This window comes from Notamacropus eugenii, chromosome 3, assembly GCF_028372415.1.
Source record: "Notamacropus eugenii isolate mMacEug1 chromosome 3, mMacEug1.pri_v2, whole genome shotgun sequence".
In the NCBI taxonomy this organism is placed as follows: domain Eukaryota; kingdom Metazoa; phylum Chordata; class Mammalia; order Diprotodontia; family Macropodidae; genus Notamacropus; species Notamacropus eugenii.
The window spans coordinates 383,524,319-383,545,862 of NC_092874.1; the positions used below are offsets into that span (position 1 = coordinate 383,524,319).

The 21,544-nt window shown below is 37.1% G+C and overlaps 1 protein-coding gene across 1 annotated transcript in view; it reads right to left on the minus strand.

The window, feature by feature from the left end:
• Positions 1 to 5,437: 5,437 nt before the first annotated feature.
• Positions 5,438 to 21,544, minus strand: part of LOC140497116 (cytochrome P450 3A12-like) — a 46,135-nt gene continuing 30,028 nt past the window's right edge. Inside the window, exons 7-13 of the mRNA XM_072597680.1 lie at positions 19,303 to 19,451; positions 15,571 to 15,698; positions 13,444 to 13,528; positions 12,666 to 12,826; positions 10,175 to 10,401; positions 8,088 to 8,250; positions 5,438 to 5,676 (exon numbers count right to left, since the gene is read on the minus strand). Of these exons, the coding sequence (XP_072453781.1) occupies positions 5,581 to 5,676; positions 8,088 to 8,250; positions 10,175 to 10,401; positions 12,666 to 12,826; positions 13,444 to 13,528; positions 15,571 to 15,698; positions 19,303 to 19,451 (1,009 nt within the window). The 3' untranslated portion in view covers positions 5,438 to 5,580. The remainder of the gene's footprint in view (positions 5,677 to 8,087; positions 8,251 to 10,174; positions 10,402 to 12,665; positions 12,827 to 13,443; positions 13,529 to 15,570; positions 15,699 to 19,302; positions 19,452 to 21,544) is intronic.

Below are 21,544 nucleotides of genomic sequence, written 5' to 3' on the forward strand. Positions count from 1 at the left end.
GAAAATAGATCCAGGAGAGATCATTTTTAAATTATTGGACAACCTGAAAGCCATGATCAGAAAAAGAGCCTAGACATTATCTGTCAAGAAATTTTCAAGGAAAACTTCCCTGATATTCTAGAATCAGAAGGTAAAATAGACATTGAAAGAATCTACCAATCACCTCCTGAAAGAGATCCCTAAATGAAAACTGCCCGGAATAACAAAGTCAAATTCCAGAGTTCCCAGGTCAAGGACAATACATTGCAAGCAGCCAGAAAAAATAATCCAAGTACCATGGAGTCACAGTCAATATAACACAAGATTTATCAGTTTCTTCATTAAAGGATCAGAGAGCTTGGAGTATGATATTCTTGAGTCAAAGGATCTAGGATTACAACCAACAATCACCTAACCAGCAAAACTGAGTATAATCCTTTATGGAAAAAATAGACATTTAATGAAATAGAGGACTTTTAAACATTCTTTATGAAAAGACCAGAGCTGAATAGAAAATTTGACTTTCAAATACAGAATTCAAGAGAAACATAAAAAGGCAAACAAGAAAGCGAAATCATAAGGGACTTAATAAGGTTAAACTGTTTATATTTCTACATGGGAGGATGATTCTTGTAACACATGAGAACTTTCTCATTAGGGCAGATAGAAAGAGTATATATAGACAGAGACCACAGATTTGAGTTGATTATGAGGGGATAATATGTATTTTTTCTTTTTTTAAATTTATTTTTCAACATTCATTTTGACAAGATTTTGAGTTCCAAATTTTCTCCCCATCTCTCCCCTCCAACCATCCCAAGAGAGTGTGCATTCTGATTACCCTATCCCCCAATATGCCCTTCCTTCTATCACATCTCTTCCTTCTGTTATTCCCTTCCTCTCTATTTTCTTGTAGGGCAAGATAGATTTCTGTACCCCATTGCCTGTATGTCTTATTTCCCAGTAGCATGTAAAAACAATTTTTAACGTTCATTTTTAAAACTTTGAGTTCCAACTCTCTCCCTTCCTCCTTCTCCACCCATCCTTATTGATAAGGCAAGCAATTCGATATAGATTATAAATATACATATATATATATATATATATATATATATATATATATATATATATATATATACATATACATATACATATACATATATATTCATGCAAAACATTTCCATAATAGTCATGTTGTACAAAGACCAACTATATTTCCCCTCCACCCTATCCTGACCCCCATTTATTCTATTATGTCTTTTGACCCTGTCCCTCCTCAAAAGTATTTACTTCTAATTACCTCCTCCTCCCATTTACCCTCCCTTCTGTCATCACCTCCACCCCTTGTTTATTCCTTTTCCCTTACTTTCCTGTAGGGTAAGATAGATTTGAACACCAAATTGAGTGTGCATGTTATTCCCTCCTTAAGCCGAGTTAGTAAGGTTCTCTCTTTCTCTCTCACTTGCCCCCTCTTCTTCTCCATTAAAAAAAGGTTTTTTTGCTTCTTTCATGTGAGAGATAATTTACCCCATTCTAGTTCTCCCTTTCTCCTTCTCCCAATATATTCCTATCTCACCCCTTAAGTTTATTGTTTTAGGTATCTTCCCTTCCTATTCAACTCACCCTGTACCCTCTGTCTCTATTTATATAATCCCTCCAACTACCCTAATACTGAGATAAGTCTCAGGAGTTACAAATTTTATCTTTCCATGTAGGAATGTAAACAGTTCAACTTTACTAAGACTCTTATGATTCCTCTTTCCTGTTTACCTTTTCATGCTTCTCTTGATTCTTGTATTTAAAAGTCAGATTTTCTATTCAGCTCTGGTCTTTTCATCAAGAATGCTTGAAAGTCTTCTATTTCATTGAGAGACCATTTTTCCTCTGAAATATTGTACTCAGTTTTGCAGGGCAAGTGATTCTTGGTTTTAATCCTAGATTCTTTAACCTCTGAAATATCATATTCCAAGCCTTCTGAGAAGGGATGATATCTTTAAAAAGTAAAATTAAGAAATGAGAGAGGAATATGCTGGGAGCAAGGGAAAGGAAGAGATAGAATGGGATAAGTTATCTCACATGAAAGAGGAAAGAAAAAGTTTTTATTGTTCAGGGAAGAGGGAGAGGTGAGGGGGAGTAAGTGGACCTTTCTCTCATCAGAATTGATTCAAAGAGGCTGTCCCTTCTGTTTTTGGATGTCATGTCTGGCAGAAGTGAGCAAATGATCACAGGCTATGGCTGTGACTGTGTGGGAATGGGGCGAAGGAGGCAGCGGCTGTGAACCTGATAAGTGTAGTGAGGTAGGAGGCAAGAACATTTTCTGTACAGCATGGGTGAAGCCCTAAATGTGGCTTAAGGGAGGAAAAGGGAGGTCTGTGATTTTGAGATGGAGTTGTAAACTGATTCAACCATTCTGTAGAACAATTTGGAACTATGCCTAAAGGATTATAAAACCATGCATACCCTTTGACCTAGCAATACCACTACTAGGACTTAATCCCAAAAGAGATAAAAAACAAAAAGGAAAAGCATCTATATATACACAAAAATATTTATAGCAGTTCTTCTCTTGTGGCAAAGAATTGGAAACTGAGGGCAGGTTCATCAATTGAGGAATGATTGAACAAGTTGTGGTATGTGATTGTGATGGAATACTATTGTGCTATAGGAAATGATGAGTGGGATGTTCTCAGAAGAGCATGGAGAGACTTTCATGAGCTGATGCAAAGTGAAATGTAATATGTGCAAAGTAACAGCCATGATGTAAGATGATCAGCTGTGAATGACTTAGCTATTCTCACCAATACAGTGACCCAAAACAATTGAAGAACTTATGATGAAAAATGCTCTCCATCCCCAAAGGAAGAATGGATGGTGTCTGAATATGAACTGAAACATGTTATATTTTTTTACTTTATTTTTCTTGAGGTTTTTTGCTTGTTTTGATATATGTTTTCTTTCACAACATAATTATTATGGAAATATTTTGCATGATTTCACATCCATAATTGAAAAAAAGTATATTGTTAAACATAATTTGTATTGCAATCTGACATCATGAAACCAAATAATGGCTACTTAAAGTTTTCACATAAAAAAAAATGTTGTATGTTTCTTTTCAATTGGTTAACTTTGCTTTCTTAATTTTCTTTCATTGTTTCATTTTGTTTTTGAATTCCTTTTTAAATTTTTCCAATAGTTCTTTGTGATTATTTTGTGTTACTGTTTGGGGTAAGATTGGCTTTTTTTCCTTAACCTCACTTGCTTCCTCTGAATATGAACCAACATTTTCTTTAACACCAAAATAACTGTCTACTTTTTTCTTTTGCTTACTCATTTTGATTTTTATTTTGTTTTATTTTATTTTTAGCAACTGATTATTATTGTTACTTTAATCAAGTTTTAGTCCCTAATTGTGGTTAATGTTGCTCAAGGCTTCTGATCCTATTTACTGCTTTTTTTTTCTGAATTCTATCCCACATCTCAGCCTCAAGGACTCCTCTCCTCCTCCCTTAAACCGAAGTTTAAATGAAGTTAGGACTTCATTCATGCTATCCAAAACACTGTTCTTGCTTGCTGTAGCACCACACCCACCAGGTACTCACTTACTCCCTGTCCCCCAGTTTCCTCCACAGAGCTACAGCCATAGCCTGGGATCATCTCCTCACTTCTTTGAGGTCCAACTCCCAGAAACAGCAGGGGTATCCCTCAATCTTCCCCTACCAGCCATCTGTTCTTCCCTAGATGAAAGTTCATGAACTAAAAGTTCCTGAGGTACAAGTTCCTTAGGTGAAATTTCCTGAGGCCAAGTCTGCTTCCCTCAGGGGCTACTATTTGTTAATTCAATGAAGTAGACAAAAGGTGTCTACTCTTCACTCAGGTGATTCTAACCCTAACCCTCAGTCCCTGAAGTCTTCTCTGAGTTCTCTTAAGATGTGTCAGAAGGACAACTGCTTTACCCTATTATTTTGTTTCTCTATGTTCATTTTGTGTTGATTTTCTATTTATTACCCAGAATGCCAGTCTTAATTTTCTTCATCATGAGGTGTTTTTTTGTCTGCTCCTGCCTATATAACTGCAGGTACCTTACTTAAAATTATTGTAATATATCATAGAAAAGAATTTTATGGCCAACCTATCTCCTCTTCTCCCTCTGTAAAACAAGCCTAAAAATATTCATTTGAGTCATAGGATCATAGTCCAACCCTTTGATTTTCTAAATGAGGAAATTGAGGCCCAGGGAGTTTAAATGATTTGCACAAGGTAATACAAGTGGTCAGAACCAGAGGTGGAATTTGAATTCTGGTCCTCTAACTCCAAAAGCACTTTCCTTTGTAGGAATGTCAAAAAAAGACATCTATAGTACCAGTATAAGGAAGTCTCACCATTTCTCCTCTCCCTTAATTTATCTGGGTCATTTTATCAATCATTTGGCCAGGTGAGTAAAATCACTATGGAGTTGCCATAGGGTCTTTCAAGGAACAAGATTCACAGTGGAGTGAATCACAAGGAAGTACAAAGGTATTCCCATGTGTTGCATTGTGCCAAGACCAAGTCTTAAAAAACAGTCTGCCTTTGCATAGTGTTAATGTGTCTGGTCTTTCAATCCTTTTGCAATCCAAACAAGAGTTTGTTGCAACCTTACTGTCTGATGTATAGAGATAGCTGTTATTCTTATTGTTCAGATCAGGTATCAAAATACAAATTAAGAGAGGGTGGTGTTACTCACGATTCACACATCATATTCAACCTGCTGAACACTGTAGAAGATGCCTGACAAAAGACCCTTGGTCTACTACTAGGCATTTACTGAGAAGTAAGGTAAAATTGCATAGAAATACATAGAGACCTCAGAAGTAAGCATGTTTTAGACTGATCTTTGGGATGGGATGGGATGGGATGGGATGGGATGGGATGGGATGGGATGGAGTGGGGTAATGGAGTTGGTTAGAATTCTCCCTACTATTATTTTATGTAGTTCTGGAAAGACTAATGACAGCAGTAAGAAAATAGAATTTCATTAAAAGCATAAACATAGACAAAGAGGGGATAAAATAGTCCCTACTGTGCGGACAATATGATGGCCTATTTAGAAAACCCTAGAAAATCTATAGTTCTAGAGTGGCTTTTGTCTTAATGTGGTTTGGGTAAAGGGACAATGGAAAGAGAGGTGCCCAAAGACTGAAAACAGAATCTGGGACAGGATAATAGACTGTTTTCACCCTGCCATGATTATGTGATTTCTAATGCTACTGTGAAAAAGATGACCAATTGTCTGTACATTGCTGCCTTTGAACTTCATAAAAACCTTGTGAAGTGTGTTCTACAGGTTGTATTATTCCCATTTTACAGTGAGAAAACTGAGTCTTTGAGAAGCTGTGAGCTGCATGTGATCACATAGCTAGTAAGTGTGAGAGACAGGATTTGAACACAGCATTCTATGCATATACCACATGGCCTCTCTAGCAATATATCTCATATGCATTTTCCCAGAAATTTTCCAATTCTTATTGTTTTTCTTTATTTTTGAAATGGGTTGGAGAAATGATGAGAGGGTGAGGTAGAGTGAAGGGTCTTCTTTTTGTGTCATCAAGTCCTTGGTTTTTACTTGTTGGCATCCAGGGATGTTCTGGGCACAAGCTTCAGAATGACTGGCTTCACTGGCTTCATAAATCCCTTTGTGTCTAATTCCAAGGGAATCTGTAAAGTAAAACAAATGGAATGAGCTGAATTACTTGATTCATTCAAAAACTATTTATTAAGTACTTACCAACTTATATGCAAGGCACTAGGGATGCTAGGATATGCTAGGAGATAAGGAATGCAAAGACCAAAACTTAACAATCCCTGTCCTCAAGAAGTTTACATTCTATACATGTTCATATATACATGCATACATACATGTGTATACATAAATTTGTATATATACATCCATACATACATATAGTATACATACATACATATATACATACATATACATACATACACATAGATAAATATAGAGAAATGAATGTACATATATACATGTATGTATGTATGTATGTGTGTATATATATGTATATATATATATATACATGTGCATGTGTTTATGGACACATAGAAAGAAAATATAAGGTGATTTCATTGATGAGGAGGACAGAATAACTTAAGGAGGGGGGTTAGGAATGCCTTCAAGTAGGGATAGTAGTTGTGAACATGGAAAGGATCTAGGGATACCAGGAGGTAGAGCTAAAGAGTTTGTGCATTCCAAAAATGAGAAATAGCACATGTGTAATAGGCCTGGGTGGAGGCATGTAGTGCCAGCTCTCACTGACTCTGATGACTGTGAAATTTTCAGTGTGGAACTTATGCCTCAGAAATCAGCAATCGCTATCAATCTGGACTTGGTTTATTGTCTTGGTGATGATCTAGACTTAAAAATGTGTCAATAATGCAGATTAAACTTAAATACATGCTGCCTTCCATGCCCACCCAGTTATTAAACTTTTCCCAGCACACACCTCTACTGCTATATTTATATGGAGTCTTGAATCAGCAGTGTGCAGTAGAGGACTCAGATAATGAACTCATTACCAGATTGAAGGCCTAGTGACTATAGGTCAATTACAGTAATGTAACAATGATTATGACAATCATATGTTATTATATATTATGTATTATTATATAACATATGAATCATGTTATTATATATTGTATATATTATATATATAAATATTACATTTTTATTTATTTTCCTAAATATGTCACAGGTACATTTTATTCTGTGTTATATATACATATATATACATGTACATATAGGTATTTGTATATATATATACGCATATATGTACACATACAAATATATATATAAAATTCATTTTGTTAAATATTTCTCAAGTACATTCACATCTGGAATTCAAAAAGAGTGTTGTCAGTTACATGGACCTTCTGTTTGATACCTATGTTCTTAACCCCTCTATGACTTGAATACTATTCTCCCTAGTCAACAGAGCCCAGTTAGTGGACTCTGAAGAAAGAAGAGAAGGTTTTTGGTGAACAATCTATGACTATAGTTTTATAGGTCCTCTCCAGTTATAAATGTCAATTCAATTCAATCTGACAAATATTTATTTATTCAGCCTAGTGCCTGCTATGTATATGGCACAGTTCTAGACACTTAAGGGGAATCCAAAGATGATGGTTACTCCTCTTTATCAGGAACTTATCATTTAGTGCACAGGACAAGTGTAAAAACATTGCTGTAAGAGAGCATTTGCCATGAAAGCAATACAACTAAAATGAGTGTGTGTGTGTGTGTGTGTGTGTGTGTGTGTGTGTGTGTGTAGGTGGGGTAGCATCTGGATATCAGGGAAGGCTTCATAAAGGAGGTAACTGATTAAGAAGTCTTAGAATATTGGTGCCATTTCAACAGATGAGGTCTCAGGGACAGCAGCCAGGAGAAGGGAAATCCAGGTAAAAAGCATGGCATAAGCAAAGACACAGAGGTGGGGAAACACAGGAGGGGGTGCAGGAATGTCTATTAATCACATTTGACTGCAGCATAGAGGAGTAGTGAGAGTAAGTCTGGAAAGACAGAATGATGCCAGATTGGGGGTTTTGAAGGTCAGGCCAAGGAATTTAGACTCCATGTAGTAGGCAGTGAGGACCCATCTAAGTTTTTCAAGTAGGGGGCTTGTTAGTAATCATTTAGCAATACCGTTAACAGCTCCGACAAGTCAGAATAAAAAGTAAGGATAAATAGGGTGTGTTGCTCACCTTCTACTAATCAGCAATAAGACAATTGAAAAGTGAGTCCTTACAAAGACCAAGAGAAAGTACCTCCTTTCATTCCCTGGGAAGGCAGGAAGCTATAAGTATAGTTGTTGTGTACATGATGTATATATGTTGTATACATATTCATGTGATTGATGTGTCAGGGTTTTTGCTGAATTGTTTTCCATGACTGTCAATCTTTTCTACAAAGGAATGCTTACTAAATGGTGGAGTATAATTGGAGATGAATTCAATATAAAAGGCATCAATAAATAGGGAAGAATTGAATACACAAAATGAAGGAACTAAATGTCCCTAAAGAAGCATGCATCACTTAAACCCCTCAAGATTTCTCTCACCGGGGTCTCTTTGCAGGGCTCCAAGGTGAAATTCTGTAAGAGCGTGACCATGGCAGTCTTCATGGTCAGCATAGCAAACCTCATTCCAATGCAGTTCCGAGGACCAGCTCCAAAAGGAAGGAATACATATGGGTTAATGGACTTTCTTCCTTCTTGATCAAACCTGGTTCCAAAGAATAAGTTGAAGACAAAGGTTAAGAGAAGGTAAAAACCTATTTGGTCTTCGAATTGGATCCAAACTCCATGGACATTTCCTTTATAGTTCTCTCTTTCCCTTTTCCCTTCCCCTCAACATTTAGAGGATTCGTCAACCATACTGAGATCCATGTTCTCTGAGATGGAAGTTGACTGAGAATCCAGTCTGGAAATGATGCTCACCCAAGGCAGCATGTGTAAAACTATGAGATGTGGTCTTCCATTTGTAGGAAAATTTGCTCCTGAACTTGGGAAACTTCTGGCCAAAGAGTGGACACCATAGTATGTCAGAGCTGCAAGGGACCATAGAGCTCATCTAATTTAACCACCTCATTTTACAGTGGATGAAAGTGAGCCCCCTGCCCCCAAAGTTAAATGATTTGTTTCATTTCATACATCTAGTAAGGGACAGAGTTTGGATTCAAATCCAGATCCTCTGACTCCAAACCCAACATTCTTTCCATTCCGCTATGGACTGTATTCATAAGAGGTTCTTGGGGTCACATAAGCATGAAGATCCCTAGATTGATGTTGGTGAGGAGAGCAGGAAACACCCAGTTCTCCCTCCTGGATAGACAACCTCTGTTATTACAGACAGAACTATCAATGGTGAAAAACATTTAAAATAGGTGAAATTTGAATTAAAATGAACATCAGAGCCATCTTAAAGGAGAGAAGGCATTGGCACTACATGGAGTTTGAGGAGAAGGGGAAAGGATCCAATGTGTATAAATGGAGATGGAGTCATTATTGCCAAGCAACAGGAAAGCAGACTCTTGTCCCCACCTTTTTAAATATGACCACATGTATAAAAGTACCTCAGGTATTTCTTAGTACCAGCTGGTGGCACTACCTCTTTCTCCAAATCTTGTTGTCTCCCTGCAGTTCCAGCTGCCTGGTGTCCCTTTTCAGGAGCAGGAAAATTCCCCTAGTTACATACCCTGGGTATGCCACTGTCACCAGTCATAATAGCAACCTAGGTTAGTTCTAGGTGAAGATTGTCTGTTAAGCAGAGATAGTTGGGTCATGATTCAGCTATCTCAGGAGAGGCCAGAATTCCCTTCAGAATTTCTTGTGCACACAGGCTGTGCTGTTTATTTGTGCCTTATGAATGTATTAAGTGAAAACCTCTGTTTCATGGAAACACAGGCAGATTGGTTGAGCAAGTTTAAAAATAACTCTGAATTGGGAATCAGTCCTAGGTTCAATTCCCACTACTACCTTTTGCTAACTAATAGTAATAATAGTAACAAAAATATTATTATTATTATCAACATGGCACAGCAAATACAGATATCCTTATTATCATCGTGATCACTATTATTAGCATGTGGATTTGTTCAGAGAAGATACTGACCTTTGACCAACCTTGAGGGCTTGCTCCTGACTAAAGTTACACTTAATACTACTCCTCCAATGCACACCTGGGGCTCCTAAATCTTGCTCAGCTCCCTGCTGCCAGGACCTCTAATGCCATCACTGGTTCCTGCCTCATTTGTCAGGTTTTGACCCCAGAGTGATGCCAGAATAAGACTTGCTCATAACCACAGCTGGGGAAATTACATTTTATTTTCAACACATCTTTATCCTTCTTGTTCCTGATTTGCCTGGCCCTGATCCAATGTCCTCATGGCTCTGGTTTTAATATCTGGCTATAAACCCCTCAGTGTTACAGCTGCACAAAGCCAGGTTCGTTGTTGTTTTCTTCAGTGCGGTTAATTAAATTCCACACACAGTCTATGGCCCCACATCATAAAGGACCTCTGGCCAGAGATGCTGGGGCTAACTGTCTATGATCCACATCCCATGGCAGTATCTTGATTACCTTTTCCTGACAGTCTCAACAAATGGCCCTCTAAAGTTAACCAGTCCATCACCTCCCCTTCATGTACCTTTCAGGATGGAACTCTTCAGGTTCTGGCCAGTACTCTGGGTTATGATGCAGAACATAGAGAGGAATCATCACCACTGTCCCCTTGGGAATTGTTATCCCATTGATCTCAGCAGTTTTCTCACAGACCCTCTCCAGGCGTCCTCCCAGGGGGAAAAGCCTGAGTGTCTCATTCACCACCATGTCCAGATACTCCATGTGCATGATGTTATCATAGGTGGGGGCTGCCTGAGGAGAAAATCCAATTTTTGAAGAAATGAAAACCATCAGCAAATATCTATCAGTTGCTTACTATATGCAAAGCAGTACTCTAGGAACAACGATGGGCAAACAATGGCATGCTCCAGTTTGATTATTTTAACAAATAATGACTTATTTGGCAGCAAGGTGGTATAGTCAAAAGAGTCTTAGACCTGAAATCAGGAAGATTTGAGTTTAATCTAGCCTTAGACACTTATGAGCAAAGCACTAAACCTCTACATGCCCCTGTTTCTTCATTTGAAAAATGAAGATGAAAATCACATCAACCTTTCCCCATTGTCATGAGGAGGAAATGACATACTGTTTGTAAGGCATTTTGCAACTTTAAAGTGCTACATAAACGGCAACTAGCTATTTCAGAAGCAGGAATCAACAATAGGCTAAGGCCTGGGGCTCCTGCTTTGGGAGATATGAAGTCTCTGAAAATATAGTTCAAGTCCATAAGGAATTAGGAGTGTATGATCATTCCTAAATGGGTGGCATTCATGCTAAGTACCATCTTGTCACTGATAGAGTAGATATTTGCTTCCAACCTCAGTGCAACTGTAATAGCACATCATGCATATGGTAGTTGGATCCAATAAAACTCTCATTCATGCATACATTCATTCATAATTCTTCTATTGATTCATTGACCATCCATTCATTCTTGCTCTTTCCTTTAGGCAAAAGATAAACACTGAGTATATCTGTGGCTAGAGAGATGATGAAATTTTGAAATCATCTATTCTGTCACTTTTGAGGAAACGTTTTTTGCAACTTCTTGTCATCTTTGAGCAAGTGTATCTCAAAATGCCATCAGTTCAGATACAGCTAATTTGGAGGTCATGATATTTTGGACAAAGAGTAAAGACAGAGCTTACCAGTATACTTTCTGTGAAGGAATGAGTTGAATGGTGTAAAGAATTTATAAGGAAAATGTTTGAAATGGCTGGAGAGAATAAACAATTTTCAAGTAATTTAGAAGCACTAATTTACTTACAATTGCTGTGTTATTATGAATCATTATCTGATTATTAAATATTCCCTACGAGGACTTCACTGGACAACACAGCTAGCTTATTAGCAATTAATGTATACATTGCAAAGAAATACTACTAATACTTTTTGGAAAATATGTACTCAGATTGATGTTGCACCATTAGGTCTTAATCTGTAAGGCTTGGCTGCTTTGGGTTAGATAGACAACATTGGTAGTACACGTTTTCTATGGCAGATAACATTGTATTGAGTGGTTATCATTCAGAGCACAAGAGAACTTTTGACTGATTCCTCTATCTCTCTTACAGAAATTTCTGGGAAACATGTTTTTGTCTTGTTTTGTGTGTTTTTATGTGTCTTTGTTTGTTTTTTTTTTGTTTTTCCCCAGGAATGAGTTTGCTTTATTTCCAGCACATGCCAAATCACCCTCCACCTTTTGTGAGTTCATATCTTCTATAGTCTATGTAATGTCAATTAATCCTTGGTTTGCATTAGTCTTGAACTGTATAATTCCTTGTTTCTCTCATCAGTCCTAGTTCATATTGGTCTTCAATAAACATTCCTTTGTTACTAAATGTTTATTGGATGGAGTTATTTCTTTTGTCAGCTGATAGGATAAAGATATATTATTCATTTCTAGGCTTCGGAAATCCTATGTTAAACAGCATATTTAGGCTTCAGAGGTATCATGTGAAAGTGGCTGTAGAGTGGCTATAGATTTTGAGGCAACAAAAACCTGAGTTCAAGTCTCCACCCTAGCACACACTGGTTATGAGACCCTGGGTAAATGATTTAACCTCTCAGAGCTTTAGGCAGCTCTCTATGACTGTGATTTGTAGAGATAGTATTGACATATGTGAGCAGAGGAAGTTCCTCCCTAGGACCTCTATTCATTAGTAGTGCACCATTGAAATGAGAAGTTCAGCTTTTATCCTTTCCCTTCTTAGATTGAGTTCCATTTTAAGGCTAATAAAAATTATTAACTTTGGGGAAATCTGTCAGTATTACTCACCTTGAAGGCAAGAGGGTGAGGGAGAATAAATGCCTGTGCATTCCTATGCTATTGACCTTTGCCTCCTATCATATTTAAGAGGACAGACAGAGATAGACAGACACTGATAGAGTAATAGAGTTTTTTTTTTCCATTCTGGGTAAATAAACAAAAATAAACCCTTATTGCATACTAGATATTTGTTGAATTGTGCTAATTGATTAAACTGAGTAAATAAACATTACTTGTCCTTTTTCACCTTGTTGGGTAGAGTACTGTCTATCTCCTCAAGGAGTTTCTTCTGGATTTCAGGATGGGTGGCCAAGTTGTAAGCAATGAAGGTGAGAGTTGTGCTTGTAGTTTCATAACCAGCAAAAAGAAAGGTAACCGCTTGAGCCAAAATCTCCATTTCAGTCAGAGCTTTAAGGAAAGAACCAAATTATATGTGTGAGAGAAAAGTAGTCAATGGTCAGGACCATGGATAGTACCCAAATTCAGAGCCAAATTGAAAGACTTCACTCTGGGTCTTGCATGGGGGCAGCTTTAGTCATTGACTGATCAAAGCAAAATGTGGTTAAATTTACTGTTTCTCCCTAGAACTTGTAAAATGTCTATCTGACATCTGAATTGGAAGCTGAATCCTATTGGTTGCTGATGGAGGTTTTATGAAGTCATTGAGCTGAGTTCAGCAATGACTTGGTGAGTATTTTTATAATGAGAGCAAAACAAAGCATAATCATAAACAGAATCATAGAATTCTGAAGTTACATAAGGCAAATATCCTCAATTATAGAGTAATAGATTGAGGGTCAGAATATTTTAGTTTGCCTAAAGTCACACAGCTACTAATAAATTCAAAATGAGAATTAAGATCTCCCAAACTAAAGTCAATATATTCTTTAGAAAATATTGTTTAACCTCTAATTTTCCATCCATACTACTTACTTGGACATCATGAATTGTCTATGATGGATTACTAATAGAAACACTGAGCTTAAACTTTTGTTCGTATTCAGAAACTCTTATCATGACATTACCCTTTGGAGAATTATTCATCTCCTTAGATCCAGGGTCATTCGTGGCCTGGGAATCAATCATTAATTGCAGGAAATCCACCCGATCCTGGGACAAGAGAAAGTTTTAAAAAAGTGAAAATCAGGTTTAAATGACAAAAATCATATAAGCAGCATCATTGTTTCTATAAACTCCATCTTTTTCTGTAGCATGATCATAAAACTTTTATATTGAAAAGACTGAGAGAAGAAAAGGTTTATGTTTCTTAGACATTTCCAATATGTAATATATCTAAGGATTCACTAAATCTTGACAAGGAGAAGATTCTTTCCTGACCAGGCCTCCCCTCAACATCACGTTTATATTTTCTCTGGTGCAGTCATCTCTCCATCTGTACATAATAGCACACAGAGATGACTCAAGGCAAAACCATGGCATGAATAAGCCTTGTTTCTCAGTTCCCATCCCTCTAGATCCTCTCCAAGCCTTCCACATGCCGTCCACTCTTTACTATACATCTTTATAAAACATACCTTCTTTCATGCCAGAAATGATCTAACAAACTAATTCATGTTGAAGTATTAACAGTTGATCACTCTTTCAAGGAATGTGTAGCCATGTTACAAGACATGAAGATGAGAATTATGCTTATAATTTGTAGCCATCCAAAAGGAAACTAACACCCTTGATGAAAATCTCAATTTCAACCAGAGTTTTCAGGAGAAAGCAATTCAAAAGGTGAGAGAAATGCAGCCAACAGGAGGAGCTTGGATAGCCCCCTAGTTCACAGTCAAAAGGAAAGAGGAGAGAAAGGGCAAAAGAACAAAGACTTATTAAGTGTCTACTATGTGCCCAGGGATTGTGCTGAGATTTACAAATATTATCTTAAATATGTCACGCGGGGTATTCAATGTGTTACACTTTGATTCATGTGAATTGATGCAGAGTGAAGTGAGAAAAACCAGAAGAATGTCTACTATGTACAAATGCTTCTTCTAAAATAACAAACACTGCAAAAATGAAAAATTTTCAAAGGTTTAAGATCCATGATCAATAAATAATCAACCATGATTCCATGTATTTAAAGAGATGTGGTTTTGGACATGGACAATAAGGGGATTTGTTTTCTTAACCATTCATGTTTGTTAGAAAGGTTTTCTTTTTCCAGTGGGGAGAAAAAAAAGGTAAAAATGGAAAGCATATTAATTGAAAAAAAAATTTAATTAATACCACAAAGCTATAAGTTAAAGAATGAATCTCTAAAGGAATGATTTAGGAAGCCAGTAACAAGATGTGAATGAAGTATTTTTCCTTGGTCACCTCCAGCATGGCATAGCTTTCCTAAGAGAATTTTCTCCATCTTTAACTCATGCAAAACCTTGAGACATGTAGAGAATCGCAGACATTGAATTGACTGTGATTACAAAGAAGACATGGCTGAGATTGGTAGCAGGACATGGATGGAACTCCAAAAGTCTTTCAGGACTAATAATTTAAAGACCTTTCTGCCTCCTCTTTGACCTCTGCTTTATGCTATGAGTAATACAATATGAGAGTATTAGGTTTGATTGACAACAGAATCTAATGAAGATTGTCTCTGTCTGTGTCTGTCTCCCTTTGTCTCTCTCTCTCTCTCGCACACACACACACACACTCACACACACGTTCACACACACACACACCTGTCACACACAATCATAGCTCCAGAGAAGATAGGTAACTTGTCCAAGGTCACATAGGGAGTTAGTTATTGTAAGGATGAAGTCAAGAACCCAGGCCTCTTGATTCCCATGCATACCTGAATATTTCACCTACTTTTACATCATAAGACCACCCAAATTGAATATTCCTCGTCATTTCTTTTCTCATCCATAACTTGAGCAGGCATGGTGATGCTGCCCTGAATACCAGATCTGAAATGCATTTATTGAATGGCTTTACTACCCTGGGCAAATCATTTTAAATTCTTGGTGCCTCACTTTTCTCAGCTGTAAAATAAGATAATTAGATTAAATGAATTCTTAGCTTCCTTCTAACTCTAAAGTTAGGATACTATGAAAACAAACAAAATGCATTTTTTGACAAGGATGTGTACTCAGGCCCAATTTTCAGCAAGGCTGACACGTATTATACTCAAGGGTTAGACCTACCCTTCTGTTGCTCTTTTGCCGATCTACCATGACACGTCTCATTGCATCCACAAGAAAGTTCATAATTTCTTTAGATAGAAGACTCAGTTTCATTTTTTCCAATATGGGCACAAGAGAAGGAAATATCACTAGAGAAAAAAGGCAAAAGAAACCAATCAGTGTAGTATTTTTAAAAAAAGGGAGAAGGAAGCTTTGCAGAGAGCCTTTCTAGTGACAATGATGAGACTTGGCATTGAGTTGGAGAAGTGAGAGAAAACATCAGGGAGATCATTATACTGATATTGATCCTAGTTGCAATCCAAGTCATTTAATACTATAAGATTATGATATAGAAGAACATTGGTTCTGGACCTGGGTTCTAATCCTGCTTCTGACACTTTCAATCTGCGTCACCTTGGACAAGTTACTTCCTCTCTTTGTGTTTCAGATTCTTTGTCTGTAAAGTAAGAGGGTTGAGCTACAAAGTCTTTGAGGTCCCTTTCAATTGTGACTCTGGAATCCTTTGAATTATGTCAATGATCTGTATGTATTAGTATGAAGAATAACTTCTAATTCCACAAAATTTTTTAAATTGTTGGACTGACATTTCATGAGATAAAATTTCAATGGAAAAAGCATTTATTGTGCAAAACTTTGCATTAAGTATCTAGAGTAAAGGTAACATTTTGTTGTGGACCCCTTGAGCAATCTGGTGAAACTTATAGGCCTTTCTCAGAATAATGTTTTTAAATGCAAAAAAAATAAGATATAAAGGAAACCAGTTACATTGAAATGTAGTTAGGAAAAAGTTTGTTTTGCTTTGTTTTTAAAACTAAGTTCTTGAAACAAGTGGTCACTCAGTGGATAGAAAGTACTAGGCATGGAATCAGAAAAGATCTGAGTTCAAATCCAGCCTTAGGCACTTTCTAGATATGTGACCCTGGGCAAGTCACTCAGGCCCAGGTTGCCTGAAAAAAAAGATCCACTGAATCTCCTGGAGAAGGAAATGACAAACCATTCCAATATCTTTGCCAAGAAAATCTCATGGACAGTTGTTCCATGAGGTCACATTGGACATGACTGATCAACTGAACGATAACAAAATTTCTGGACTCCAGATTAAGAATTTCTAGTTTATAGGAGTACAAAGAACAATAAGACATGACATCCAGACAATTGCAATAACCTCCTAATAAAAATTTCCATCTTCATTCTACCTGCCCATCTTCTAACTCATTGTTCCCACTGCAGCTAAGGTAATTTTCCTTGTATTTCTGGTCATTCCTCAGCTCAAACCTATATAGTGGCTCCCTACAGCTTACAGAGTAGTATTTCAACATCTCTGCCATATAATGCCCTCCGTAATCTGGCACCATCTTACTTATAAAACTCTTTTTTTCAATACACTTTCCCTCTACAAACTCAACTTACTGGTAAAACTGCACTGCTTTCTCTCCCCTGAAAGCAATATGTGTTATTCTTCCTTTATGTGATTTGCCAAGTTGCCCTGGCTCCACCTGTAACATTCAGCCTTTTTCCTTCCCTAGTTTAATTCCTATCCATCCATTAAAGTCCAATTCAAATATTACTTCCCTCAGGAAGTCTTTTTATCGCAAGCAATAAGAATTGTTCCCTTCAGATCATACATACTACTTTGTTTTCATCTCGTTAAAGTCATTGTTGTGTTATATTGTATGTGTATCTTATGTCCCAACTAGATGGTAAGTTACATGAAGGCAGGGCCAGTAACTCACAGATACTTCAAATGTCTCTCAGAGTCTAGGAGAAAGCCTTATACTACAGGTGCTTGATATGGGAATTGAAACGCACTGAACAACCTTAAAGGGAGTAGAGGTGATGTCAGATTTACAGAAATCACTACAGCTCTAAGTAAAGTATAGCAGTGTCTGTGAGAAGTGCTGAGCTCTCAAGAATTCAAAGTGAAATCCTGATGGAGAAGAATCCCAGTGAAGTCTCTTTGTAATGTGCTGCTAAACAAGTGTATGATGAGAAAGTGAATGTCAGCTCAGAGTTTAGCAAGGAAAGATGATGGAAACAAGCCTGAGGGTCTCAAGCTTTTAGGCTAGGAGAGCTAACCATACCTATAGAGAAAAGGGAAAGAGTCCTTGAACAGCCAATGTTCAGAAGGGAAATATTCTTTAAGCTTGGAAGATGAGTCTAACAAGGACAAAATTTAAGTGAATCATCATTGTGAGCACTGAATTTGGAAACAGAAAATCCTGACTTTTCCTCTTCTTTGTCCTTAGGTAAATCATTTCCCCTCTTTCGACCCATTTCACATTTCTCAAGTCATAATTTCTAGCCCTAGATCAAAGTATATGAATTAATTAATTAATTAATGATTTTTCTAAGGGGTCTATTTCCCACCTCAGAATTATTTCATTATTTATGTGATGATACCTCTTCTAAATAAGAATGATGGTGGCAAAAACCATGACCCTGGTTTTGGATGGTTTATGGATCCTACATTCTAGTCAAATCAATCTGGCTTTCAATCCATTCCCTGAATTTGGCACTCTATCTCCCACCTCTATGCCTATATGTCCCTATGTTCCCAGAATTCCTTTCTTCCTCATTTCAATTTCTGAAACCCCTCAGCTTCCTTGAGGGCTCAGTTTATGTTCCATCTCCTGTGGAAAGCCTGTTCTGGTTCCACTGTTATGTGTGAGAGTGGTCTCCCTTTCCTCTCGTCATGCACATGCATTCCTTTAATAAGCTAATAAGTACCTGCAATATACAAAACTCTATAAAGACAAAAACAAAACTGTACCTACTTTCAAAAAGCTTATGTTCTATTGTTGGAAAGCAACTTATACACAGATATTTAAATGGAAAATGTGTACAAAAATTATATGTTCTGTCCCCCTATAAAAGGCAGCTACATGGATCAGTGAATAGAGGGCTGGCCCTAGGGTCAGGAAGATCTGAGTTCAAATCTGGTCTCAGACACCTATTAGCTATATGTTCCGAGGCAAGTCACTTAACCCTGTCTGCCTCAGTTTCCTCATCTGGAAAATGAGCAGGAGAAGGAAATAGCAAACCAATCCAAGTATCTTTGCAAAGAAAATCACGAATAGGGTCAGAGTCACACACAACTAAAATGATTGAATGAAAACAATCATTGGTGAGATGTAAGTTCCCTGAAGGTAGAGACTTCATTGTTTGGCCTGGCTTTGTCCATATATGCACAGCACCTCCCACAGCATCTTGCACAGCTGACCTTTAACAAACACCTATCATATTGGATTAATTTCCCAATTTGTCAGTCCAAATGCTCTGCCAAAAGACAACTCTATAGAAATAATGAGAGCTAGCATGTGTACAGTGCTTGATGATCTGCAAAGTACTTTGCATATATGATCTCATTTGATTCTCACAACATCCCTACAAGATAAGTGGGATATTACTGTCACTGTGTAACAGACTGACTTGCCCAGCTAGTCCAAGTCAGGATTTAAAATCCGTTCTTCCTGACTCCAGGTTCAGCATTCTAGACACTGAGCCACCCAGCTAGCTCAGGAAATTGAGGATTCTTCTCTGACATGAAAAATACATTCTTTTCTTTGTTCCTGGGACAGTGTTTTCAAAGGTCTTTAGTATTTGAATACTGAGGTGTGAATTACAGCCCTTTCCAACTCTCAAGAAACTGAGTTATGATTGTGGAGCTACAAAAACCCTCAGGTTGGGAGTGAGCACTCATGTAGGTGTTTTGATACGGAATCAATCCCATACATATTAAGATAAGCAGAGGGTTTAAAAAGCTGAAAGAGAGCAGCTCCTTGATGCGCACAAGGAAGGGGTCATTGGGCTTGTTAATGGAGTCGATATTCAGGCCAAAAGAAGTGCTGGTGATGACATCCAGGCTGTAGGGCCCAAAGACTCTGCAAAGAGAAAAAGATCTTTGATTAAAAAAGAAAAGTGGCAGGAATTCAAGATTCTCAGATGATTTTTCAATATTTTCTTAAGTACCCACACACAGTGCATACTTAACTAGAAAGCTTTGTGCTAGGGATTATGGGAGATACTGAACAAATGTAACTATTTATGGCTTGAACACCATGTGTACATACACACACATATACATGTGTATGTATTAACACATGTGAGGATATAGTATATCAATATATTATTAACATATTATTATAATTAACATTATTAATATGTTATTTGACATAACATATTAATATGTAAGTGTGCATACATACACACATATACATATGTTGATTCAATGAGACTAGGAGTCAAGATACTTTGGGTTCTACTTCCATTTCTGTCACTGTCACTGTCACTGGACCTCAGTTTCTTAATCTGGAAAATGAAAAATGTGAGGCCAATTGTAACTCTATGGACTTATGTCACAAAAAGTTTCTTCCAGGTCTAAAATATAAGGTACTATAGGTGTATGGAAGAAAAGTAGAATCTACAGCTATTTTGCAGTATCTTAATGACCAAAGATGTAAAAATCTTCCAAGCACTTGGTGGCCTAAGAGTGGAACATAAAGTGAAATAAAATAGTTAAAAGTTATGCAAAGACACAGTTAAACAGATGGTCTTAACTGTTGTAACTACCATTTACGCTTCTTGGAGAAGAATTCTTTCAGTTGAGTCAAAAAAAGACTTCTTTTAGAATTGGAAAAATATTTGGTTTCTGTCCTTGAACAGGGAATATTTTCTTATTCCAATAATAGAACCTCATACTTGCATTCCACATACTTCTCTTTTCTCCCTTGACTGATGCTTCTCTTTCTCTACTCTTTCTCCCCTAAGTTGCCACATAATGTTTCTGATTGGTCATACATTTCCTCCAGTAGGGAAACAGTACAGTTAATAAATGTTTCTTCAATTTAAAAAAAAAGTTAAACTGGATTCACCTAGCCTTTTGGAATAATAACAATAGCTGACATTTTATGTTGTTTTAAGGTTTGCAAAGGGCAGATCAGACCTCATTTGACCCATACAAAAATCTTGAACACTAGACACTACATGTATTATTATGCCTGTTTTACAGATGGGAAAGTGAGGTTTAGAGAGGTTAGGTGACTAGTCTAAGGTCTCCCAACTAGTACGTGGCAGATGAAGGATTAAAATTCAAATTATGTCTAGTGTGACTGTAAGCTCAGTGCTCTTTGTACTTTGCTCCCAACTGCCTAAGGTAGTCATCTGTGCTGGGTCATAAGAAAAATACTCTGAAATATACAAAAATATATCCGTTATACAAATCTTCATAAAGGGAGACAGATTTTTGAGACTGGAATTATGTAGAGTCACTTGAGGTACCTACTCTGAGCTTAGAACCTCCTAACATGCTCACAGATGAAAATGTTTCAGTCTTAAACCTAGGAGAAAACACATAAAAAGACTGCCCTATGTATTCTTAATAATCTGAGGTGTCCATTTCTGAAAGAAAACTAAGGAAAATAAAAACAAAACCACTCACTTTGCCCCACAACCTAAAGACTGGAAAAGTCTTTGCAAGGATGTATATTTTTTCTGCTACTAATTTTAAGGTCAGAGACAACCCTGGTGCCATAAATAGAATGCTGGGCTTAGAAATCCAAAGGCCTAGGTTCAAATTTTACCTCAGAAACTCTGTAAGTTGCCTGAGCTCTACATGTCTGTCCATTGTAGCTCTCTATGACTCATTACTAAGTCACAGATTATCATGGGGGAGGCAGGAGGAGCTCCCATGACAGTAATATCTCCAACATGTTTTTCCAACATTTAATCATTAGAAAAATGTTTTCACACATAAAAAGAATAGGCAACATTTATATCACACTTGCAAGTTTACAATGATGGTTGAAGAGAATTTTCTTAGACAATCATGTAAGGTTGAAGAATCGTTACCATCATATTACAGAAGATAAAACTGAGGTTTTTTATCAATGAAATGTTTCACTCAGAGTCAAACAAACAAATCTCACTTGTGGATCTAATGATAGATTTGGCTATTTCATGGGATCAAAGATTTAGA